Source organism: Sebastes fasciatus, chromosome 7, assembly GCF_043250625.1.
Source record: "Sebastes fasciatus isolate fSebFas1 chromosome 7, fSebFas1.pri, whole genome shotgun sequence".
In the NCBI taxonomy this organism is placed as follows: domain Eukaryota; kingdom Metazoa; phylum Chordata; class Actinopteri; order Perciformes; family Sebastidae; genus Sebastes; species Sebastes fasciatus.
Window position 1 is genome coordinate 36,734,613 of NC_133801.1, and position 21,396 is coordinate 36,756,008.

The 21,396-nt window shown below is 44.9% G+C and overlaps 1 protein-coding gene across 5 annotated transcripts in view; it reads left to right on the plus strand.

Moving 5' to 3' along the window:
• Positions 1 to 21,396, plus strand: part of fat3a (FAT atypical cadherin 3a) — a 228,643-nt gene that overhangs the window by 125,720 nt on the left and 81,527 nt on the right. For 3 of the 5 annotated variants that reach the window (XR_012594613.1, XM_074640548.1, XM_074640550.1), the window contains exons 4-7: positions 9,529 to 9,590; positions 12,970 to 13,284; positions 14,211 to 14,421; positions 17,551 to 17,619. Coding sequence is in view for 4 of the 5 variants with exons in the window: in XM_074640548.1 (XP_074496649.1) it covers positions 9,529 to 9,590; positions 12,970 to 13,284; positions 14,211 to 14,421; positions 17,551 to 17,619 (657 nt within the window). In the remaining variant the exon portion in view is untranslated. The remainder of the gene's footprint in view (positions 1 to 9,528; positions 9,591 to 12,969; positions 13,285 to 14,210; positions 14,422 to 17,550; positions 17,620 to 21,396) is intronic. The other 2 variants (XM_074640549.1, XM_074640551.1) reach the window with 1 other exon arrangement.

A 21,396-nucleotide genomic window follows, 5' to 3' on the forward strand; every position in this document is an offset into this window, starting at 1 on the left:
TCATATGCAAAAGTGGGAAAGGCCGAGACAGCCTGGTGGCGAAGATAGACAGCCTTAGTAAATGGTGCTGGAGCTACTTGATAACTTAATACATGATGCAGTCACAGTAGGCATGAAGATGGTCAGAAAACATTTATATAACTTGTCACGGTCTGGCACTGTGCCAGAGGACATTGGATTTTTTATTCTTGTTAAGAGTTAAGACTGTCTTGTGTTTATCCTTTTAGTGGTTTATTAGTTCTGTTATTTGTGATTTGGGTTTCTTGGATTTGGGTTTTCTTTTCTTTTCATTCATTCTAGTGTTTCCTGTTTTATTTTGAAATTCACTCCTCCTGTGTCATGTCTAGTTTTACTTCCTGCATTCCTTTGTTTTCCCGCCTTTTTGTGATTGTCTGCCCCACCCTGATTTGTTCTACCTCTGTCCAATCACCCTGATTCCCTGGTGTATGTAGTCTCTGTGTTTCCACTGTTGCTTGGTCGGTTCATCGTCGCTCCTCCGGTATTGAGTTTCACCTGTGTGACTTTTTACAGTGTTTTGTATTTTCTAGTCAACTACAGTTTGACTTTGCTTTGTGGATTTACTTTTGTTACCCTTCTGCCGGACCGGCTGCCTTTTTGTTCATGGTGAGCTTGTTTTTGATGAAAATCTTTGAACTCAGTCTGCTAACTCCTTGTCCTTTTCTGCATTTGGGTCCACCACTGAAACAAAAACCTGACATAACTGCTGTCACTAAAAGTGGCTTAGGAGGTGAGAGCAGGCTTCTGTCGACTCGCTGCTGACAATCTGGAAGCATGTGATTGGTGAGACGTCCCACACCAAGAAGAGTCCATCTAGAGGTTTTTATGGAGACAAAGAATCCAATTAAGGTTGAGCCATCTGCCCCTTATAAGGGACAGTTCCTTATTACCTCCGCCAAGGCCGAAGGCCTAGGAAGGAGGTTATGTTTTCACCGGCGTTGGTTTGTTGGTTTGGTGGTTTGTTGGTTTGTTGGTTTGTCCGTTTGTCCGTTACCGGGATTACTCCAAAAGTCCGTGATGGATTTGAATTAATTTTTTTGGAGGGGTGGTGTGTGGCAAAATGAACAATCCATCAGATTTTGGTGGCGATCCGAATCATGATCCGGATTCAGGAATTTTTTAAAAAAAACATTATTATACATACCAAGGCTCAGCAGCCCGGGTATGTATAATAATGTATTCATTATTAATTCAGTTAATTCATCTTCATGATTGCTGATCAACTAGTTTCTTTCAGTCAAAGTACAGTCTGACATACACATGGCTGGATTAACCTGTTAGGGTGCCTCAAACATATGCTGTTGGGCCGACCAACAACACCACCACCACCAACACCACCGACACCACCACCAATACCACCAACACCACCACCAACACCACCAACTACCGCCCTTTGTGTATTTTATGTAACCTTCTGCCTCTAAGTTACCATTAGGTGCAGTGCAGGAGGATGGAAAAACTGCATATTGTAGGCAGAGTCCTGAAGTCTCTGAAGAGGAAACCTCTGTGGTTGAGACAAATTTACCAATAACCAAGCTACCAAAAATAAATGCGGGTCCCTGGGAGTGCGGGGCTTCTGGGCAGTTACCCCTTACCCCCGGTTGGTATTAGGATGCACATTTAATGTATACATAAACAAAAACTGCCAGACAGCTGGTGGGTAGTTTGGGTTAGAACGATATAAAGCAATTTGTAATCGCTGGTTTTGATTGTTGTTATATGAATATACTTATTGTTGTGTCCCAGAGACAACACCACTGGCCTGACAGAGGTGGTGGGTCGCATTGTGGAGGGGCTTGTGGAAATACACCAATCCGAGACAATCCTGTAGTGGGACCCGTGCACAAGCAAACTCAAAATGCAGAAGCAGTTAGGTGAAAGCACTGACTTAGTCTGGAACAGGATACAGATCATCATCAAGTAGCAGTCAGCACAGGCCCTGATGGGATTAGGCTGGCAGGAAAAGAGCACAGAAAAAGTCTACGTCACTAAAGGCAGGCCGGTAGGTACGGGGCTGGAGCTACACTCTAGGGAGGAGCTATCTATGGTGAGAATGCCCGACAGAAGATTACTACATGCTACAGGGCAGGGGTATATGTTTGAGGGACAGGTACTGTATGCAGGATCAGGTGACTGGCAAAGGTACACTTACAGTATGTGGGCTAATGCTTGGCATTATTAAAATGCCAACCTCTCACTATCCTACTGTATGTGGGCCCACGTGGACATGTGACTGAGACGTTTTATGTAAATCGTATGTATGTAATTCTGTGTGCTGCTCTCATCATTGTGATACCTCCTAATTCACATTGATCTGTTAGTGAAACGTTAATGTAGAGGGAGGCTACAGCTGCTGAGACCTAACGTCACTACAAATACCTGCAACTGTCACACTCCGAACAAGACGATGCCATAATGTTGTTGGTTTGTGTTAATTAGGTTTCGTTCGGGGGGGGGCATTTTATAACAGTGTGTGTGTGTGTGTGTGTGTGTGTGTGTGTGTGTGTGTGTGTGTGTGTGTGTGTGTGTGTGTGTGTGTGTGTGTGTGCGTGCGTGCGTGCGTGCGTGCGTGCGTGCGTGCGTGCGTGTTATTGTAATAATGTACATTTGTGTCTCAAGGTCTTGGTGTGTTTTTCAGTCTGTGAATCTGCCACCGAGTGTTAATACTCTGTGTGTGTAATGTGTGTTTTTGGATGTGTACATTGTTGTCTGACTTTGATGCTGTGACAAGACAGCTGGATACACACATGTGTGTGTGTGTGTGTGTGTGTGTGTGTGTGTAGTGTATAAAATAATTGTTGAGTGCTGTCACATCCCCTTCCGTGTTGAAGTTAATAAATTGTCACTAACAGATGCAGGAACTGGAGTCAGCTGCTCCTGGCTTGTTAGCATGTCAGTCTGCTTTGCTAATGTAGCATCCAACCCAGCACACATTAATCAGTGGTGTTTTTCTTTGGTTCTTAAGATTACATTTATAACTGGAACAGTCCTCAGCTAAGCAGTAAGTATAGATTAGGGATGTTGATAATTAACCGTTAACCGATATTAAGAATTTTTACAGATTAATGCTATCGGTTAAACAGTTAAAAGAAATATAAAAATGAATACAAAGCTGAGCAAAACTGAGAGGAGCAGCTTGTCCCTTACAGGAGAATAGCTGGTCCACCTTAACAGTCCACCTTAAGAGAGTCTGAGACGGTGTTACAGATACAGGAAGTTGGTTTGGGTCCGAGGAGTCGTAGCATTTATTCACCGACAAATAAACTACACACACTGCACTGCTATGTTCACAGCTAGAACGCCACTGACAACCCCACTCTCACCGCCGCCACACACACACACACGGACTGTTGGACACTTGTTAACGTTACGCCACGCTGACAGACTGTATGTGTGTGACAACGGCGAGCCAACAGCGACGCTACAGCTGTAATCGTAGCACATACACACAGGGTTTGTCGGACACTCGCTAACGTTACGCCGACCTCGCAGCTAAATTAAATGATGCGGTGGAGACCTACTGGGAAAGTGGCTGCATGTGTCCTCGACAATACATGCAGCACCATGGCTGCTACAGAAACTCTCCCTGACGGTGAACTGGAGACAGTGAACGCAGCACCGTGGACGCTACAGAAACTCTCCCTGACGGTGAACTGGAGACAGTGAACGCAGCACCGTGGCTGCTACAGTAACTCTCCTGACGGTGAACTGGAGACAGTGAACGCAGCACCGTGGCTGCTACAGTAACTCTCCTGTCGGTGAACTGGAGACAGTGAACGCAGCACCGTGGCTGCTACAGTAACTCTCCTGACGGTGAACTGGAGACAGTGAACGCAGCACCGTGGCTGCTACAGAAACTCTCCTGAAGGTGAACTGCAGACAGTGAACGCAGCACCGTGGCTGCTACAGTAACTCTCCTGTCGGTGAACTGGAGACAGTGAACGCAGCACCGTGGCTGCTACAGAAACTCTCCTGAAGGTGAACTGGAGACAGTGAACGCAGCACCGTGGCTGCTACAGTAACTCTCCTGACGGTGAACTGGAGACAGTGAACGCAGCACCGTGGCTGCTACAGAAACTCTCCTGAAGGTGAACTGGAGACAGTGAACGCAGCACCGTGGCTGCTACAGTAACTCTCCTGACGGTGAACTGGAGACAGTGAACGCAGCACCGTGGCTGCTACAGTAACTCTCCTGTCGGTGAACTGGAGACAGTGAATGCAGCACCGTGGCTGCTACAGTAACTCTCCTGACGGTGAACTGGAGACAGTGAACGCAGCACCGTGGCTGCTACAGAAACTCTCCTGACGGTGAACTGGAGACAGTGAACGCAACACCGTGGCTGCTACAGTAACTCTCCTGACGGTGAACTGGAGACAGTGAACGCAGCACCGTGTCTGCTACAGTAACTCTCCTGACGGTGAACTGGAGAAAGTGAACGTAGCATCATGGCTGCTACAGTAACTCTCCTGACGGTGAACTGGGGACAGTGAACGTAGCATCATGGCTGCTACAGTAACTCTCCTGACGGTGAACTGGAGACAGTGAACGCAGCACCGTGGCTGCTACAGTAACTCTCCTGAGGGTGAACTGGAGACAGTGAATGCAGCACCGTGGCTGCTACAGTAACTCTCCTGACGGTGAACTGGGGACTCAGTTATCGCTACAGTTGGTTGGCTTGTTAAGAAATAAAACCGTACAGCACCGCTGCATGAAACACACTAATCTTGTCAGTTAACGGTTAATAATCAGTTAACGAGGGTTGGTTATCGGTTAGGAAAAAAAATCTAATTTAGCATCCCTAGTACAGATTATTAACCGGTTGGACCCTAGCTCTGATGCTCAGGGTCAAACCACTACAGACATTAGGGCCTGGGCCTTTTTGGGGCCCATAGCAAACTTTGTTGGGGCCCTACCGCTGGGGGCGAGGCCCCTAGCATTCACTGTGCATCATTCTTCAGTCCTTCCTTTTCCAATCCCTCAATATGTTGGATCTGTATTGTTTGAGAGAGAGTTGCAGGGGCACCAGAGGGAGTGCCTATCCCATCAGACCTAAATCTGATTGTATTCAGAAATACTGATAGATCCACACATGCTTCATTGCTCTTCAGAATTTATCAGTTCCACCGGTGCATTTGTTTGATAATGTGTTCAGCATGCCCACTTATTTCAGCTGTTTCAATTTTATGGTTACTTTAAATATTTTAGGGAGATGTTTGTGAAGGTTCTCAGTCATCCAGGTCATGGTATCCGAGTAAGGGTTAAATCAGCAGCAACTGGACTTGGTTTAGATTCTTGAAGACGTTTCACTTCACATCCAAGAAGCTTCTTCAGTTCTGGCTGAATGGTAGGGGAACCCAGGAATTTAACCTCTGTGGGGTCGTTAGCAGGAATATAGAAACCACTCAGTACAATGGTGCTCCTCTAGAGGTGTGACCGGTGTAGTTAAGGGTCGTTAGAGTCAGCTGATGCCAGATGTGAATGACTGCCACATGGGTGGTTGGAGTCGTTAGAGTCAGCTGGTACCAGGTGTGAATGACTGTCCGGTGCAGGTCAAGTGTGAATGCTTGTTTAATCTCATTGGAAGGGATGCCAGGACAGTATTGTAGGTGAACAATAGGTGATGCCTTAGGCCTCCTCTTCTGTTGAGTGTTGGCTTCTCTACTTTAGCATAGATGGCCTCTTTCACTCCTCTTTCAAACCATCTTTCCTCCCTGTCCAAAATATGCACGTTGTTGTCCTCAAAAGAGTGTCCCTTGTCCTTCAGGTGTAGATAGACTGCAGAGTCTAAACCTGAGGAGTTGGTCCGTCTTTGTCGAGCCATTTGGCTGTTTAGTGGTTGTTTGGTTTCACCAATGTACAAATATGTGCACTCCTCACTGCATTAGACTGCATACACCAGGTTACTCTGCTTGTGTTTGGGTGTTCGGTCTTTAGGGTGGACCAGTTTCTGTCTGATGGTGTTGCTGTACTTGAAAGACACAGGGATGCGGTGTTTGTTGAAAATCCTCCTGAGTGGTTTCTATATTCCTGCTAACGACCCCACAGAGGTTAAACTTCTGGGTTCCCCTACCATTCAGCCAGAACTGAAGAAGCTTCTTGGATGAGAAGTGAAACGTCTTCGAGAATCTAAACCAAGTCCAGTTGCTGCTGATTTAACCCTTACTCAGATTTTTAGGGAGAGCATTCCAATAAAGCATAATTTTAGTAGTACATTGGTATGGACTGTTGGATTAGAAATTCTATTATTATTATTCTATTGCTTTACTCAGTGTTAAAGCATTTAAGTATTTCATTATTTGAATAATTATACCATGAAGAATATTATAATCATTTGACTTTATTTCTGCTGTTTGATGAAGTGGCAAAGCCACCAACTGTCAGTTTGCAGCACTGAGCTCTTTCAACCAGACGGCCTGCAGCTCATCTTCAATGACTGGCTGCAGGGAGGTCTCTGTAACACAGCACTGTGGATTACCATAAGGCTCAGGGTGGTCTCTGTACCACAGCACTGTGGATTACCATTAGACTCAGGGTAGTCTCTGTACCACAGCACCGTGCTCATGGTGGTCTCTGTACCACAGCACTGTGGATTACCATAAGGCTCAGGGTGGTCTCTGTACCACAGCACCATGCTCATGGTGGTCTGTACCACAGCACTGTGGATTACCATAAGGCTCAGGGTGGTCTCTGTACCACAGCACTGTGGATTACCATAAGGCTCAGGGTGGTCTCTGTAGCACAGCACTGTGGATTACCATTAGGCTCAGGGTAGTCTCTGTACCACAGCACTGTGGATTACCATTAGGCTCAGGGTGGTCTCTGTACCACAGCACTGTGGATTACCATTAGGGTCAGGGTAGTCTCTGTACCACAGCACTGTGGATTACCATAAGGCTCAGGGTGGTCTCTGTACCACAGCACTGTGGATTACCATAAAGCTCAGGGTGGTCTCTGTACCACAGCACTGTGGATTACCATAAGGCTCAGAGTGGTCTCTGTACCACAGCACTGTGGATTACCATTAGGCTCAGGGTGGTCTCTGTACCACAGCACTGTGGATTACCATAAGGCTCAGGGTGGTCTCTGTACCACAGCACTGTGGATTACCATAAGGCTCAGGGTGGTCTCTGTACCACAGCACTGTGGATTACCATAAGGCTCAGGGTGGTCTCTGTAGCACAGCACTGTGGATTACCATTAGGCTCAGGGTGGTCTCTGTACCACAGCACTGTGGATTACCATAAGGCTCAGGGTGGTCTCTGTGCCACAGCACCGTGGAGTACCATAAGGCTCAGGGTGGTCTCTGTACCACAGCACCGTGGAGTACCATAAGGCTCAGAGTGGTCTCTGTACCAAAGCACCGTGGAGTACCATAAGGCTCAGGGTGGTCTCTGTACCACAGCACCATGCTCATGGTGGTCTCTGTACCACAGCACCGTGGAGTACCATAAGGCTCAGGGTGGTCTCTGTACCACAGCACCGTGGAGTACCATAAGGCTCAGGGTGGTCTCTGTGCCACAGCACCGTGGAGTACCATAAGGCTCAGGGTGGTCTCTGTACCACAGCACCGTGGAGTACCATAAGGCTCAGAGTGGTCTCTGTACCAAAGCACCGTGGAGTACCATAAGGCTCAGGGTGGTCTCTGTACCACAGCACCATGCTCATGGTGGTCTCTGTACCACAGCACCGTGGAGTACCATAAGGCTCAGGGTGGTCTCTGTACCACAGCACCGTGGAGTACCATAAGGCTCATGGTGGTCTCTGTACCACAGCACTGTGGAGTACCATAAGGCTCAGGGTGGTCTCTGTGCCACAGCACTGTGGATTACCATAAGGCTCATGGTGGTCTCTGTACCACAGCACCGTGGAGTACCATAAGGCTCATGATGGTCTCTGTACCACAGCACTGTGGAGTACCGTAAGGCTCACGGTGGTCTCTGTACCACAGCACCGGGAGTACCATAAGGCTCAGGGTGGTCTCTGTGCCACAGCACCGTGGAGTACCATAAGGCTCAGGGTGGTCTCTGTACCAAAGCACCGTGGAGTACCATAAGGCTCAGGGTGGTCTCTGTACCACAGCACCATGCTCATGGTGGTCTCTGTACCACAGCACCGTGGAATACCATAAGGCTCATGGTAGTCTCTGTACCACAGCACCGTGCATTACTATAAGGCTCAGGGTGGTCTCTGTACCACAGCACCGTGCATTACTGTAAGGCTCAGGGTGGTCTCTGTACCACAGCACCGTGCATTACTATAAGGCTCAGGGGGGTCTCTGTACCACAGCACCGTGCTTTACCATAAGGCTCAGGGTGGTCTCTGTACCACAGCAAACTCAGGTTACGCTAGAAAACAGCTTGCTGGTAAGAGGTGTTGTCCGACCTCGTCGGATCCGAACGGTCGCACTCAAAGCCTGCCAGCATGGTGAGGGGGATAACCATGCACATGTTGGGACGGTCTCTCCTGGAAGACATCTGTAGTGTTACACAAACAAAGACCCAGAAATAGTTCTGGCCAAGCAGGCTTCAAGTGGGTGTGAAGGTTTCAGAGTAATTGTCCAGAAATTTTTGGATACATGTTGGAAAGGTTTGACGGAAGGGGGGTCTTGACCGTGTGACCAACAGTTCTGACAGCATATTTGCTCCTTAAGAGTTTATTCTTGACCTTGAGAATCAATCACTCTTTTCTCCAGCTTCTTCCAAAGCTTTCACCCCTGGTAATGATTGTTCCAGGTATTAGAAAACCCCTCAGGGTTACCAGGGAAATGAAGTGAATGGGTTTGGAAAAGATTTTGGTTGCAAAACGCATGGAAATATAAATTAATGGTCTTATTATTTTTTTTTCTTTAGCAAGTGACCATGGTATAGGCAGGATAATGCACATCGAGGTGTCCATAATCAGGCCAACCAGCCAACCATGACTGAATGAATACTTTTGAGCATATGACATAACAATCAAGATTGTCTTTGGGATCCGTCTGCTTGTTTGGTTCAGACCAGAATGTCAAGGTCCCCACATACAGTATCTCCCCCTGGACTGACATACAGAGATCCAAATGACACCTATTTCTCATCTTATGGAAGGTTTAATGGCAAACATGCACATTAAACCACATCCTGGATTGTTCCTTTTAACAGATGTAGACATCAGATAGTATCTTAAACATGAATTAATTATCAGGCATGACACTCTTCTTTCAGTAACTCTCCCTTCACCTCGCTTCTCTCCCCTTTCTAAAGTCCTCGGGGAGGTAACTACACTAAATAACCACTATGAGTAATAACTAATACCTGTATCTGTGTCTCCTTCTCTTTCTTCCTCTCGTCTTTTTTCATTCCATGTAATTAGAACAAACCATTGTGTCTGACACCCACAACTAATTACTAATTACCATTACTAAAGTAATTTCATACAGGCACCACAGTGTGTGTGTGTGTGTGTGTGTGTGTGTGTGTGTGTGTGTGTTTGTGTGTGTTTTCTAATAGTTTTCTCTCTGGTTTCTGTCTCAGGTCTGATCACCACAACCTCCAGGAAACTGGACCGTGAACAACAAACAGAACACGTTTTAGAGGTGAGGACATAGTTTGTGCGTGCGTGCGTGCGTGCGTGCGTGCGTGCGTGCGTGCGTGCGTGCGTGCCACCACCTCCAAAGCACCATAACTCAGAGACCATCTAATGAAATACACTAACCACCGCCTCCAGAGCACCATGACTCAAAGACCATTTAATGAAATACACTAACCACCACCTCCACAGCACCATGACTCAGAGACTATCTAATGAAATACACTAACCACCACCTCCACAGCACCATGACTCAGAGACCATCTAATGAAATACACTAACCACCACCTCCACAGCACCATCACTCAGAGACCATCTAATGAAATACACTAACCATCACCTCCACAGCACCATGACTCAGAGACCATCTAATGAAATACACTAACCACCACCTTCACAGCACCATGACTCAGAGACTATCTATTGAAATACACTAACCACCACCTCCACAGCACCATAACTCAGAGACCATCTAATGAAATACACTAACCACCACCTCCACAGCACCATGACTCAGAGACCATCTAATGAAATACACTAACCACCACCTCCACAGCACCATGACTCAGACGTCTAATGAAATACACTAACCACCACCTCCACAGCACCATGACTCAGACGTCTAATGAAATACACTAACCACCACCTCCACAGCACCATGACTCGGAGACCATCTAATGAAATACACTAACCACCACCTCCACAGCACCATGACTCAGAGACCATCTAATGAAATACACTAACCACCACCTCCACAGCACCATGACTCAGACGTCTAATGAAATACACTAACCACCACCTCCACAGCACCATGACTCAGACGTCTAATGAAATACACTAACCACCACCTCCACAGCACCATGACTCAGACATCTAATGAAATACACTAACCACTGCCTCCACAGCACCATGACTCAGAGACTATCTAATGAAATACACTAACCACCACCTCCACAGCACCATGACTCAGAGACTATCTAATGAAATACACTAACCACCACCTCCACAGCACCATGACTCAGAGACCATCTAATGAAATACACTAACCACCACCTCCACAGCACCATCACTCAGAGACCATCTAATGAAATACACTAACCACCGCCTCCACAGCACCATGACTCAAAGACCATTTAATGAAATACACTAACCATCACCTCCACAGCACCATGACTCAGAGACCATCTAATGAAATACACTAACCACCACCTCCACAGCACCATGACTCAGAGACTATCTATTGAAATACACTAACCACCACCTCCACAGCACCATAACTCAGAGACCATCTAATGAAATACACTAACCACCACCTCCACAGCACCATGACTCAGAGACCATCTAATGAAATACACTAACCACCACCTCCACAGCACCATGACTCAGACGTCTAATGAAATACACTAACCACCACCTCCACAGCACCATGACTCAGACGTCTAATGAAATACACTAACCACCACCTCCACAGCACCATGACTCAGAGACCATCTAATGAAATACACTAACCACCACCTCCACAGCACCATGACTCAGAGACCATCTAATGAAATACACTAACCACCACCTCCACAGCACCATGACTCAGACGTCTAATGAAATACACTAAACACCACCTCCACAGCACCATGACTCAGACATCTAATGAAATACACTAACCACTGCCTCCACAGCACCATGACTCAGAGACTATCTAATGAAATACACTAACCACTACCTCCACAGCACCATGACTCAGAGACCATCTAATGAAATACACTAACCACCACCTCCACAGCACCATGACTCAGAGACCGTCTAATGAAATACACTAACCACCACCTCCACAGCACCATGACTCAGAGACCATCTAATGAAATACACTAACCACCACCTCCACAGCACCATCACTCAGAGACTATCTAATGAAATACACTAACCACTGCCTCCACAGCACCATGACTCAAAGACCATTTAATGAAATACACTAGCCACCACCTCCACAGCACCATGACTCAGAGACTATCTAATGAAATACACTAACCACCACCACCACAGCACCATGACTCAAAGACTATCTAATGAAATACACTAACCACCAAGTGGTCACCATAGTCAAGCAAAAAAACAATTCGTCATCTTCTTATTTATTTTCAGCATGAACAGAACTGTTCTGTTCTCAAGCACTAGTTAAGTGTGTCTGGATCTCGTATGTGTTGCCATCGATTATCTGTGTTGAATTTAATTAATTAATCAAATGATGAAATTAACTGATTTGGGCTCTGTTTTTTCTGAAAATGCTTTTTTAAGGAGCTGACCCACCAAAAAGACACTCTACAGAGTGAAGGGCAAAACGTTTTAAGATTATTTCACTTAATAGATCAATGGTAAATAAGCATAACATCCTCTTCTTCCTTCTCTCTCTTCTTTTCTATGATTATGTGTACTCTCCACCTCCTTTTGCACTCCACAGTCAGCTAGCTAGCAAGCCAGTTTCTTCACAATCACTGCAGTTCTTCATGTCTGGCATTTTCTAAAATGACAGATGGTATTCTTAAATGAAGCCAGCCATGAGCACAGGGGAAATGAACTGCTGCTGTGTCATGAATCTGTGACAAGCTGAAAAGTGATTGCACTTCTAGCAAAACAAATAAAATTTAGGACAAAGAAGAAAAGCCTGCTTCGTAGCTCTCATTGGCTAGCTCCACCTCGCAGTGATCACCTCCTTTATCATTCCAGAGGTACAGACGTAGCTGTCAAAACACAAGAAGACAGATTCTTTCTTTTTCATCGTATTAGTCAGAGACTGACAGAGAACACAGACCGGAGCTGTAGTTACTTTATAGTGAACGTGTTTCACAAAATCATTACATTCTTTAGCTTATTTTTCCAACTAATATTGTAAAAACAGTGACACATATTTGTGGGTCTGCAACTAACAATGATTTTCATTATATATGAATCTGCTGATTGCGTTCTTCATCAAACATTTGGTGTATAAAACTTCAATCATGGTTTTTCATACATAAAACAGAGAAAAGTTGACTCTGCTTGAAAAATAAGAATATATATATATATATATATATATATATATATATATATATATATATTGATTATCAAAATAGCTAGTTGACCAACTGATTTATTTAATAATTAGTAATTTCAGCTCTACATATTTGGTCCTGCTACGTGTTCTGACGGGCCACACTTGAAGGTGTGAAAAGGGTGCCATCATAGCCTCCTCCTGGCTGCATGCCACTTTGGTCAAATCAACGTTCGACGTGGCCCTCGGCTCCCCCAAGGGACACTCTCTCATAGGTCGGGTCTTCGGATGCAGGATCCACAATGTGAATGGGAACATATTTTCTGCGTATATATTTGTATTGAATCTCTCACTACTCCTGCAGGTGTTGGTGGCAGATGGGGGTCCTAGTCCCAGGCAGAGTACAGTGTGGGTGATGGTTCAGGTCCTGGATGAAAACGACAACAAGCCCACATTTCCTGAGAAGGTCTACCAGGTCAAACTTCCAGAGAGAGAGCGGAGAAAGAAGGGCGAGCCAATCTATCGGGTGTTCGCTTACGACCGCGATGAAGGGCCCAACAGTGACCTCTCCTACAGCATCGTGGACGGAAACGAGGACGGGAAGTTCTTCATCGACCCCAAGACTGCAGTCGTATCTTCACGCAAAGCCTTCACTGCAGGGAGCTACGACATCCTGACTGTACGCCAACCTTCTTCACTTATTATTACAATCAGTTCAGTTCATGACAGAAACCTGCCTGAAGCCAAGACTGGGGGGGGGGGGGGGTACACTCCCGGTACACTGAAAGCTGCAGGCTTACTGTGTGTCAACGGTTTTGTAATAATTGACAACTAAAGTACAATATCAAGTAGGGCTGTCACGGTGCCCTACGTCAATGCTTTCTACTAACGGCTGAGTGGGCTAAAAGTGTGTGTGTGGGGGGGGGGAACAGGACAGAACGCAGATGGACCCGCCCTTTAAATATTGAACATACCTTAATATTTTGAATCAAATGATCACAAGACAGAGAGTGGGAGGAACTGGGGATGGGCTGCATAGTATCATAGCATCATGCAAGTATTTTAGTCAAGTTAAATTAGTTTCAACTCAACAGAAGCCTTTGCCTCAGATTGTGCCCCATGTAATGTGAATCTGTATCTGTTTAAAGCATCATGTTGACTCTGTATGCTTTCAGGCCACCTCTACATTCATCCCAGTAACCTACGAATTACGTCCATATTGGATGATTCAGCACCTCACTATTTACATCCAATGCCAACATTCAGTGTCAGTGCAGGGAGTAGTGAATCCTTTATGTAGGAGACCCTTCACACACTTCCAATGAATGCTCACGTTTCATAACTGTAACCATACTGTAGCTGTCATATGCAGATATTATAGCAAACAAAACTGTTAATAATCATTGGCATTTGACATAATCTGGGGTTTTACTTACCGCTAACCCCCAGTACCGGGGTTGGGGTTGTCACATTTCCCTTCACATTGCATCTAAACAGGAATTTCAAGACTCAGAAATGTTCATATATCTTTGTTCTTTGTTTTCCAACATGTTATATCTGTGTGACTGACTCTTTGGTGAGCCTTTACTTTACTGTGCTCTTCAGATCAAAGCGACAGACAACGGGCGTCCTCAGAAATCCTCCACAGCTCGCCTGCACATCGAGTGGATTCGTCGACCTCCTCCCTCGACGCTCCCGGTGCTCTTCGATGAGCCGTTCTACAATTTCACTGTCATGGAGAATGACAAGGTGGCAGAGATCGTGGGGGTGGTGTCCCTGCAGCAGAGCTCCACCCCCTTGTGGTTTGACATCACAGGTAAATGTCCCTATCCTCTGTCAGCCATGAGAGCTTTGTGTAGTGACAGGTATGGAGTGCATGGGCTCGGTGCATGGTGCATGTTGGGCTGACAGCGTTGGTGTGTGTTGGTGTGTGTATGAGGTGCAGCTCAGGTACTGTGGCCCTGCTGCATGATCTGTTATGCTCTGCCCATCCCAGTCACCATGGTGATAGCTTCCCCAGCCCTGTAGGAGGTACAGCCGTGACTACAGTCTATAGAGAGCTGATATGGACTGAAGTCAGGATCAAATTTCAACAAAAGTATATTCATGTTATCCTGAGACTCGTAAAGTGACTTTCCCTTTAAGAAATTTAGTGTTATTTATAAGTATTATTCATGACTTTCATAATGTCTCTGCTTAGTGGAGGCACTTCAGACAGATTTTAAAGCCAGTGTGACATTCCCCTATAAATGGGAAATGCCCAACGTGGCACACTTAAATCCCTCGAATCCGTCAAAGTTCACTTCCACCCACTTGAAAGGCTTAACACGATTATGTCATGCCCAGTGCACTAAGCTCAGTTTGTACGCATTATGTATGGTGACGATTGTGGCGTAGTAAAAGTGATTTAATAATTCTAATAATCAGTACTTTGGATTCTAATTCCATTAGTCTTTAATGCCATTCAACACTATATGTACACTGACAGCTGTGATGCATGCACTGTGGGCTCTAGTCAGCCCACACCAGATAGACTACAGCCATCAGGAAGGACTGCAGTTCCCACAATGCACCATCCATCTTTCCTTTTGTTGTCACTGAGCAGTGACAGTCAGTGTGTATCCAACTGGAGATACCTTCTAGCTCTGTCCATCCCTCTCTCTCTCTCTCTCATAGTGTCTCTGGTCATCTCTCTCTCTCTCTCTCTCTCTCTCTCAGTGTCTCTGTCTATCCCTCCCTCCCTCTCTCGGTCTCTGTCCATCCCTCTCTCTCTCCCTCATAGTCTCTCTGGCCATCTCTTTCTCTCTCTCTCTCTCTCTCTCTCTCTCTCTCTCTCTCTCTCTCTCTCAATTCAATTCAATTCAATTCAAATGGCTTTATTGGCATGACGTAACACTGCACATGTTGCCAAAGCATATTCAAATGATGAATTTTTTTTACAATAATTACATTCATAAACATCGATTAAATAAAATAATATACAAAATAATTTCAATCAATTAATTGGAACAATGATATAAACAGGAATGATACAAATTTACAAACAAACAAACAACAACAAGGTGCAGACAGCTGTCCCCGTCCCTGTCCCTCAGTTCATGTCCCTGTCCCTCAGTTCATGTCCCTGTCCCTCAGTTGATGGCAGGCAGCAACATACACTGCTACCAGCTCACAGGTCCTAGTGTCCTCCCCCAGTAGGACAGATAACTTGTCTACACCTGAGAGCTGTAGAAAATGTTTAGTTCTGAAATTATTTTTTTTGAAATATATATATATCTATATATAGATATCTCTCTCTCTCTCTCTCTCTCTCTCTCTCTCTCTCTCTCTCTCTCTCATAGTGTCTCTGGTCATCTCTTTCTCTCTCTCTCTCTCTCTCTCTCTCTCTCTCTCTCTCATAGTGTCTCTGGCCATCTCTCTCTCTCTCTCTCTCTCTCTCTCTCTCTCTCATAGTGTCTCTGGTCATCTCTCTCTCTCTCTCTCTCTCTCTCTCTCTCTCTCTCTCTCATAGTGTCTCAGGCCATCTCTTTCTCTCTCTCTCTCTCTCTCTCTCTCTCTCTCTCTCTCTCTCTCAGTGTCTCTGTCTATCTATCCCTCCCTCCCTCTCTCGGTCTCTGTCCATCCCTCTCTCTCTCTCTCTGTAGACATTCTTCCTCACTTCTTCATTCATGATTTGTTTCAATGTATACAGCCTTTCTCTCACAGCTACATGTCATCTTTGCATTAATGATTATTACATATTAACGAGGCAATATGAATTATCAATACAGCAGCACAAGAAACAGACCAGAGAGGCCAGCAAGAACAGGAGACTGCATGAGTGTAATAATGCAATATGCAGATCAAAGTGACATATAAAAATTAAATTTGTAATAATGAATAATAAACACTGTCAATTAAAACAATCACATTAATAAGTGATTCATTGAAAGTGTTTATACAGCACATATATAAATAATGTAAAGCCTACATATGCATATTTGTGGCAGTGCAATGTTAGGGGTGTATATGTATACTAGTTAAACATTTAATATCAGTGGCTTGGTGGTAGAGGATAGTCTTTGTGGTGCATGTATTGAGAAAAGGCTCAACGCATGATGTATAGAATGACATCAGTACAACTAGAATGACTTGGTTATGGTTAGAGTTCACCTCTAGTCATGGTATAAAGAGCCCTCCTGTCTCCTCTGTTAGAGCTTTATCAAGCAACTCTTCCTTTGGTTCTGAGAGACAGCAGATAATACTTCCACGACTACAAGCGTTATCACAGGCTCATTTTCAGATTCATGTTTCTACTAGAATATTTAGCACCTGTCTCTTTAAGACAGAAGGATTTCATAGCACACAGGCATACAGTAGTTGGAGCTGTGATATTGTTGTGTTATATTGACATCATTGAATCATTGTTATATATGAGGACACATCTTTGTCTCATTATCATGGTATAACTAGTTTGGATTGCAAGAATAACATTTTGTCAGTGTCAACATCACAAACAGGTTGATTGTGATAACAAGAAAGCACATTTTATAACTAATATTTAGCCATGGTCTCTCTGTCCTAAGAACAAAAGAGTCATATTGATCACTTTCCTTTGGCCAGATATTGTTGAATGCCCATCAGACACTTTTTCTCAGCAACTTTCATCCACCAGCATCAGTGTAGTTAAAACCCACGAGAACAACAGATGATAATATAATATTAATATCAAATTCCTAGTACTACATACGTACTACATACTTTATAATGTTATATGTCAGGACACTCCATCCCATGTACTAATAATCTGATGGAGGTTAAGCTCATCAGAAACAGTTGCTGTCTCTGTCCTGTCTCATCAGTCTGTCTCACCACGTCATCCTCCTGTCCTCCTCCCTCGGGCCTGTCTCTCCTTCCTGTCTTACCTTCTCTCTCCTCTCTCTCCTCAATGCTTCATGCCTGGAAGGTCCCAGGTCTTTCCGTGAGATGTTCTATATTCTGCAGAGCGCTTGTGGCAGGAACTGTTCCTCAGAAGGTATCTCGTTTCCAACTTCCTCTACCCCTGTTAGCTGTCTTTTCTCTACTTCCTTTTCCTTTCTTTTTTCCTTTTCCTTTTCCTTTTCATTGACCACCGCTGTGCTTTTCATCGGTGCTGCTGACACATTCCTGTGATTGGTTGGTTGGAGGTCGTTGACCGAGGAGAGTAAACCACAAAGCTCAGCCTGAGTGGTCAGTGTGTGTGTGTGTGTGTGTGTGTGTGTGTGTGTGTTTCACATTAATGGACTACATCGCAGCCAAGGTTCATTGAAGGGATGAAGGTTTGGTAAAAAGGTATCACAACCTTTTTATCTGCTCCCATGGCAACAACCGCGGGGTTACCTCAGTGACAGCTCTGTCTAATGACCTGCTGTTAGCAGCACCTGTACACACTCCTTATGGAATTTATGCATGCCTTCGTGAAGCCCTTTTCAAAGGCAGGTTCACACATATCCCCCACTATCTGCTGACCCATTAGCTAAACTAATGGCACAGCCTCCAGCAGCCTGCATCCAGCAGGAGCATCCAACAGCCAGAGCCCAGCAACCCGTGCCTGAACGCCACCGTCAGCAGGGCGTGATGCTTCAGTGTCCATCTGTTTCATCCACACTAACTCTGAGAGATGTGTGGAGATGTGTGGAGATGTGTGGAGATTGCACTTGATGAGCCGCCAGAGTAAAATAATACCTGGACGGCAGTGGAGTGTCTGAAAGCAGGAGATGGTGTCTTGATTCTCTCAGATTCTGTGGTGATTGTTGCATCTGTAGAAATGGAAGCGTGTCTGTTCTGTGAGACTGAGACATGATGGACTTCAGTCAGATAGAGTACTCACCTCAACTCAACCTCAAAGGTGCTAACTACAACCATACAGGGTTCTTCAGCTTGCGCCCATAGGAGAACCCTTTTTGGTTCCTGATAGAACCTTTTTATATTAGTTCCACATTAAACACTTTCTGAGGGTTCTACCTAGAACCCAACATCAAGAGTTATATCTAGAACCATCTGTGAGAATTTTCCCCAGAATCCCCAATGAGAGGTTCTACAGAGAACCCTTCTATGGTATAAGGGTTCCACGCACAACCCTCACTGGGGGTTCTATCCAGAACCGTTCCACCTTCTATGGGTGCCAATAAGAACCCACCCAGGGAGTTATACAACCTATAGATCTTTGTCCACCCTAACCACGTTCTGGGCCTCATGAGGTTCCTAAAGGGCCGGGGCTGATGTGGTGCAGCGAGACCCACAACAGTCCTGGTTCACAATCACAGTTTTTTAGGGTGTGTGCTGGGACGACCCACACTTTCAAACATCCTTGAAGAACTCTTTCTTCCAAAAAGGGTTATTTGGATGAAAAAGGTTCACAATGGAACCCTTAGTCTTACAAAGAACCCTTGAAGAACCCTTTCTTCAAAAAAGATTTCTTTAGATGCAAACGGTTCAGGGTAGAACTTCAGCCCTTCAGGAAGAACCCTTTTGGAACCCTTATTTCTAAGAGTGTACACACACACACACACACACACACACACACACACACACACACACACACACACACAAACACACGCACACGCACACACAGATTTAAAATGCAGAATACATACAGAACATATGCATGCACACACCACATCCTCTAAACATCAAACACACCAGTGGTCCATTTATAGCTGAAGCTGCTTGTGCTCCACCCAGCAGGCTGTGGCACACACACACACACACACACACACACACACACACACACACACACACACACACACAGAGACAGACAGCAGTGAGACAGTGAATCACAGACCAGCCCCGGTCTCAAACACAAACGTAATAAAGAACTGAGTTCTTAACAGACAGACGCCACAAAACAAGAGATTTACAAAAAGTACACAAATGTGGTCAAATAGAATCCAATAACGTCCTATAATAATAATAATAATAATAATAATAATAATAATAATAATAATACCAACAACAAGAATAACACAATTCATTAATATCAGCTTTTCTCATTTTACACTTTTTTGCTATATAAATAATTGTGGTAGTGAGTGATTAAGCACTCCTGGGTGACGGAGAGCACAGCCTCGCTTCATGTCTTCACTCACACTTCAATCACTTACTTACATGATGACCACAGAGAATACCTAATTCTGATTGGTTGGACAAGAAAAGTTGGAAGATGGTAGAAAACATGAAAACACACAATCTATAGGACACGGACCAGGGCCCCTCTTACACCCGGGACAAAGTGGGACAAAGCGGCACAAAGCAGCGCACAGCGTCAGACCAACACAGTTGTTATTTTCACCTCCAGCGCCCACGTTGTGTAAGTAGTAAATGTACTGTATCTGTGCACCCATGGGCGTGTTGGTCTTAAATGAGGTGTGGTCAGGTTCTTTGTTGGTGCATTGTTATCTTGAGGCAGCAGAAAGTGATTGCACCATTGACCAACAGAGCTTTACTTCATTATATTCTGAGGTGTCACCTGCTGCCTGAATTTAGTGTTTTCCTGAACATGAATAAAATCCTCGTTGTAGCGCCGCCACTGTGTTTAACTAAGGAGGAGGAGCTGCAGCGTCCCTGTGTGTGTAACCAGCAGAGTGTACTCGTGTTGTGAACCTGCCTGTAGACTCATCTTACTATCTGAATAATGAGCCCTTTAAATAGGAAAATACTGCTCCAGACTGTAGACCAGCTTTCTGTTGGTCAATGGTGCAATCACTTTCTGCTGCCTCAAGATAACAATGCACCAACAAAGAAGTTTCAGCATCACAGTTCCTTAGTGCCACCATGTTAGTAAAAAGGCACAAGTTAGTAGTACAAAGTATAAAAAATACACCAGATATAAAAATACCAGGAGATGAAGAAACTGTTAAAACTGAATATAGTGCAGGGTAACAACTGAGATACAGGACTATTAAAAATGTGAATATAGTGCAGAAAGTCATATAGTGCTGGATAATAAAATATAGGAGATATACAGTGGAGACCAAGGGATTAAGAAGTGTCAAACATGGAATAGAATGCAGGATAAGAACTGAGGTAGAGAGTTTTATAAAAAAAGACTACAGTGCAGAATAAAGCTGTACATTATTGGTAGAATACAGTAAAACCAGTCTATAGAGGTGCAGAGTAGAGCTGTTGGTGGTGTGCAGAATTAAAAAGTCTATTAACTTATTAACTGTCCTGCAGACTGTCCTCACAGGGCGAGGTGAGACATCACCATACTCTGTATTGAGACAACTGTCCAGTTGATCCAATAAGTATGAACTGGGTTTGCATCACATCCAGTACACTGCTGTTGAGCCCAGGAGTGGACTGGGACTGAAACCTAGCTTGGGACTTTGAGATGGAGAGGCCCTTGTATGCTCGCCCCCTCTGGGGGCAGTTATTTTTACACTACATACAGTATTTTGTGGTATAAGGGCGTAGGCTTGCATATGGACGGTAGGGACATGTCTCAACCAATATTTTGGAAGGACAGAATTGTCCCGACCAATATGTGAGCAAACTCATTGGCCTTATAGTTGTAGTGAAAGCAGACATACACAGAAAGAGACAGAGAGACAGACAGAGCCACTCCAGTTTTGGACAATCTATTTAGAAGGAAAGTCTGATGTCTGAGTGTAAGTGAATGCAGCAAGAGACGCTTCCTTTCTGTGTAGCCTCTCCCGGTCCCAGGACACAACCACCGCTCATGACTCTGTTCCTGCTAAATGTGTGTGTATGGTTGACAACGTGCACTAGTAGAAAGACGGGTAGTGGTCGGTGTTTTGTTTAGTCATAGGAA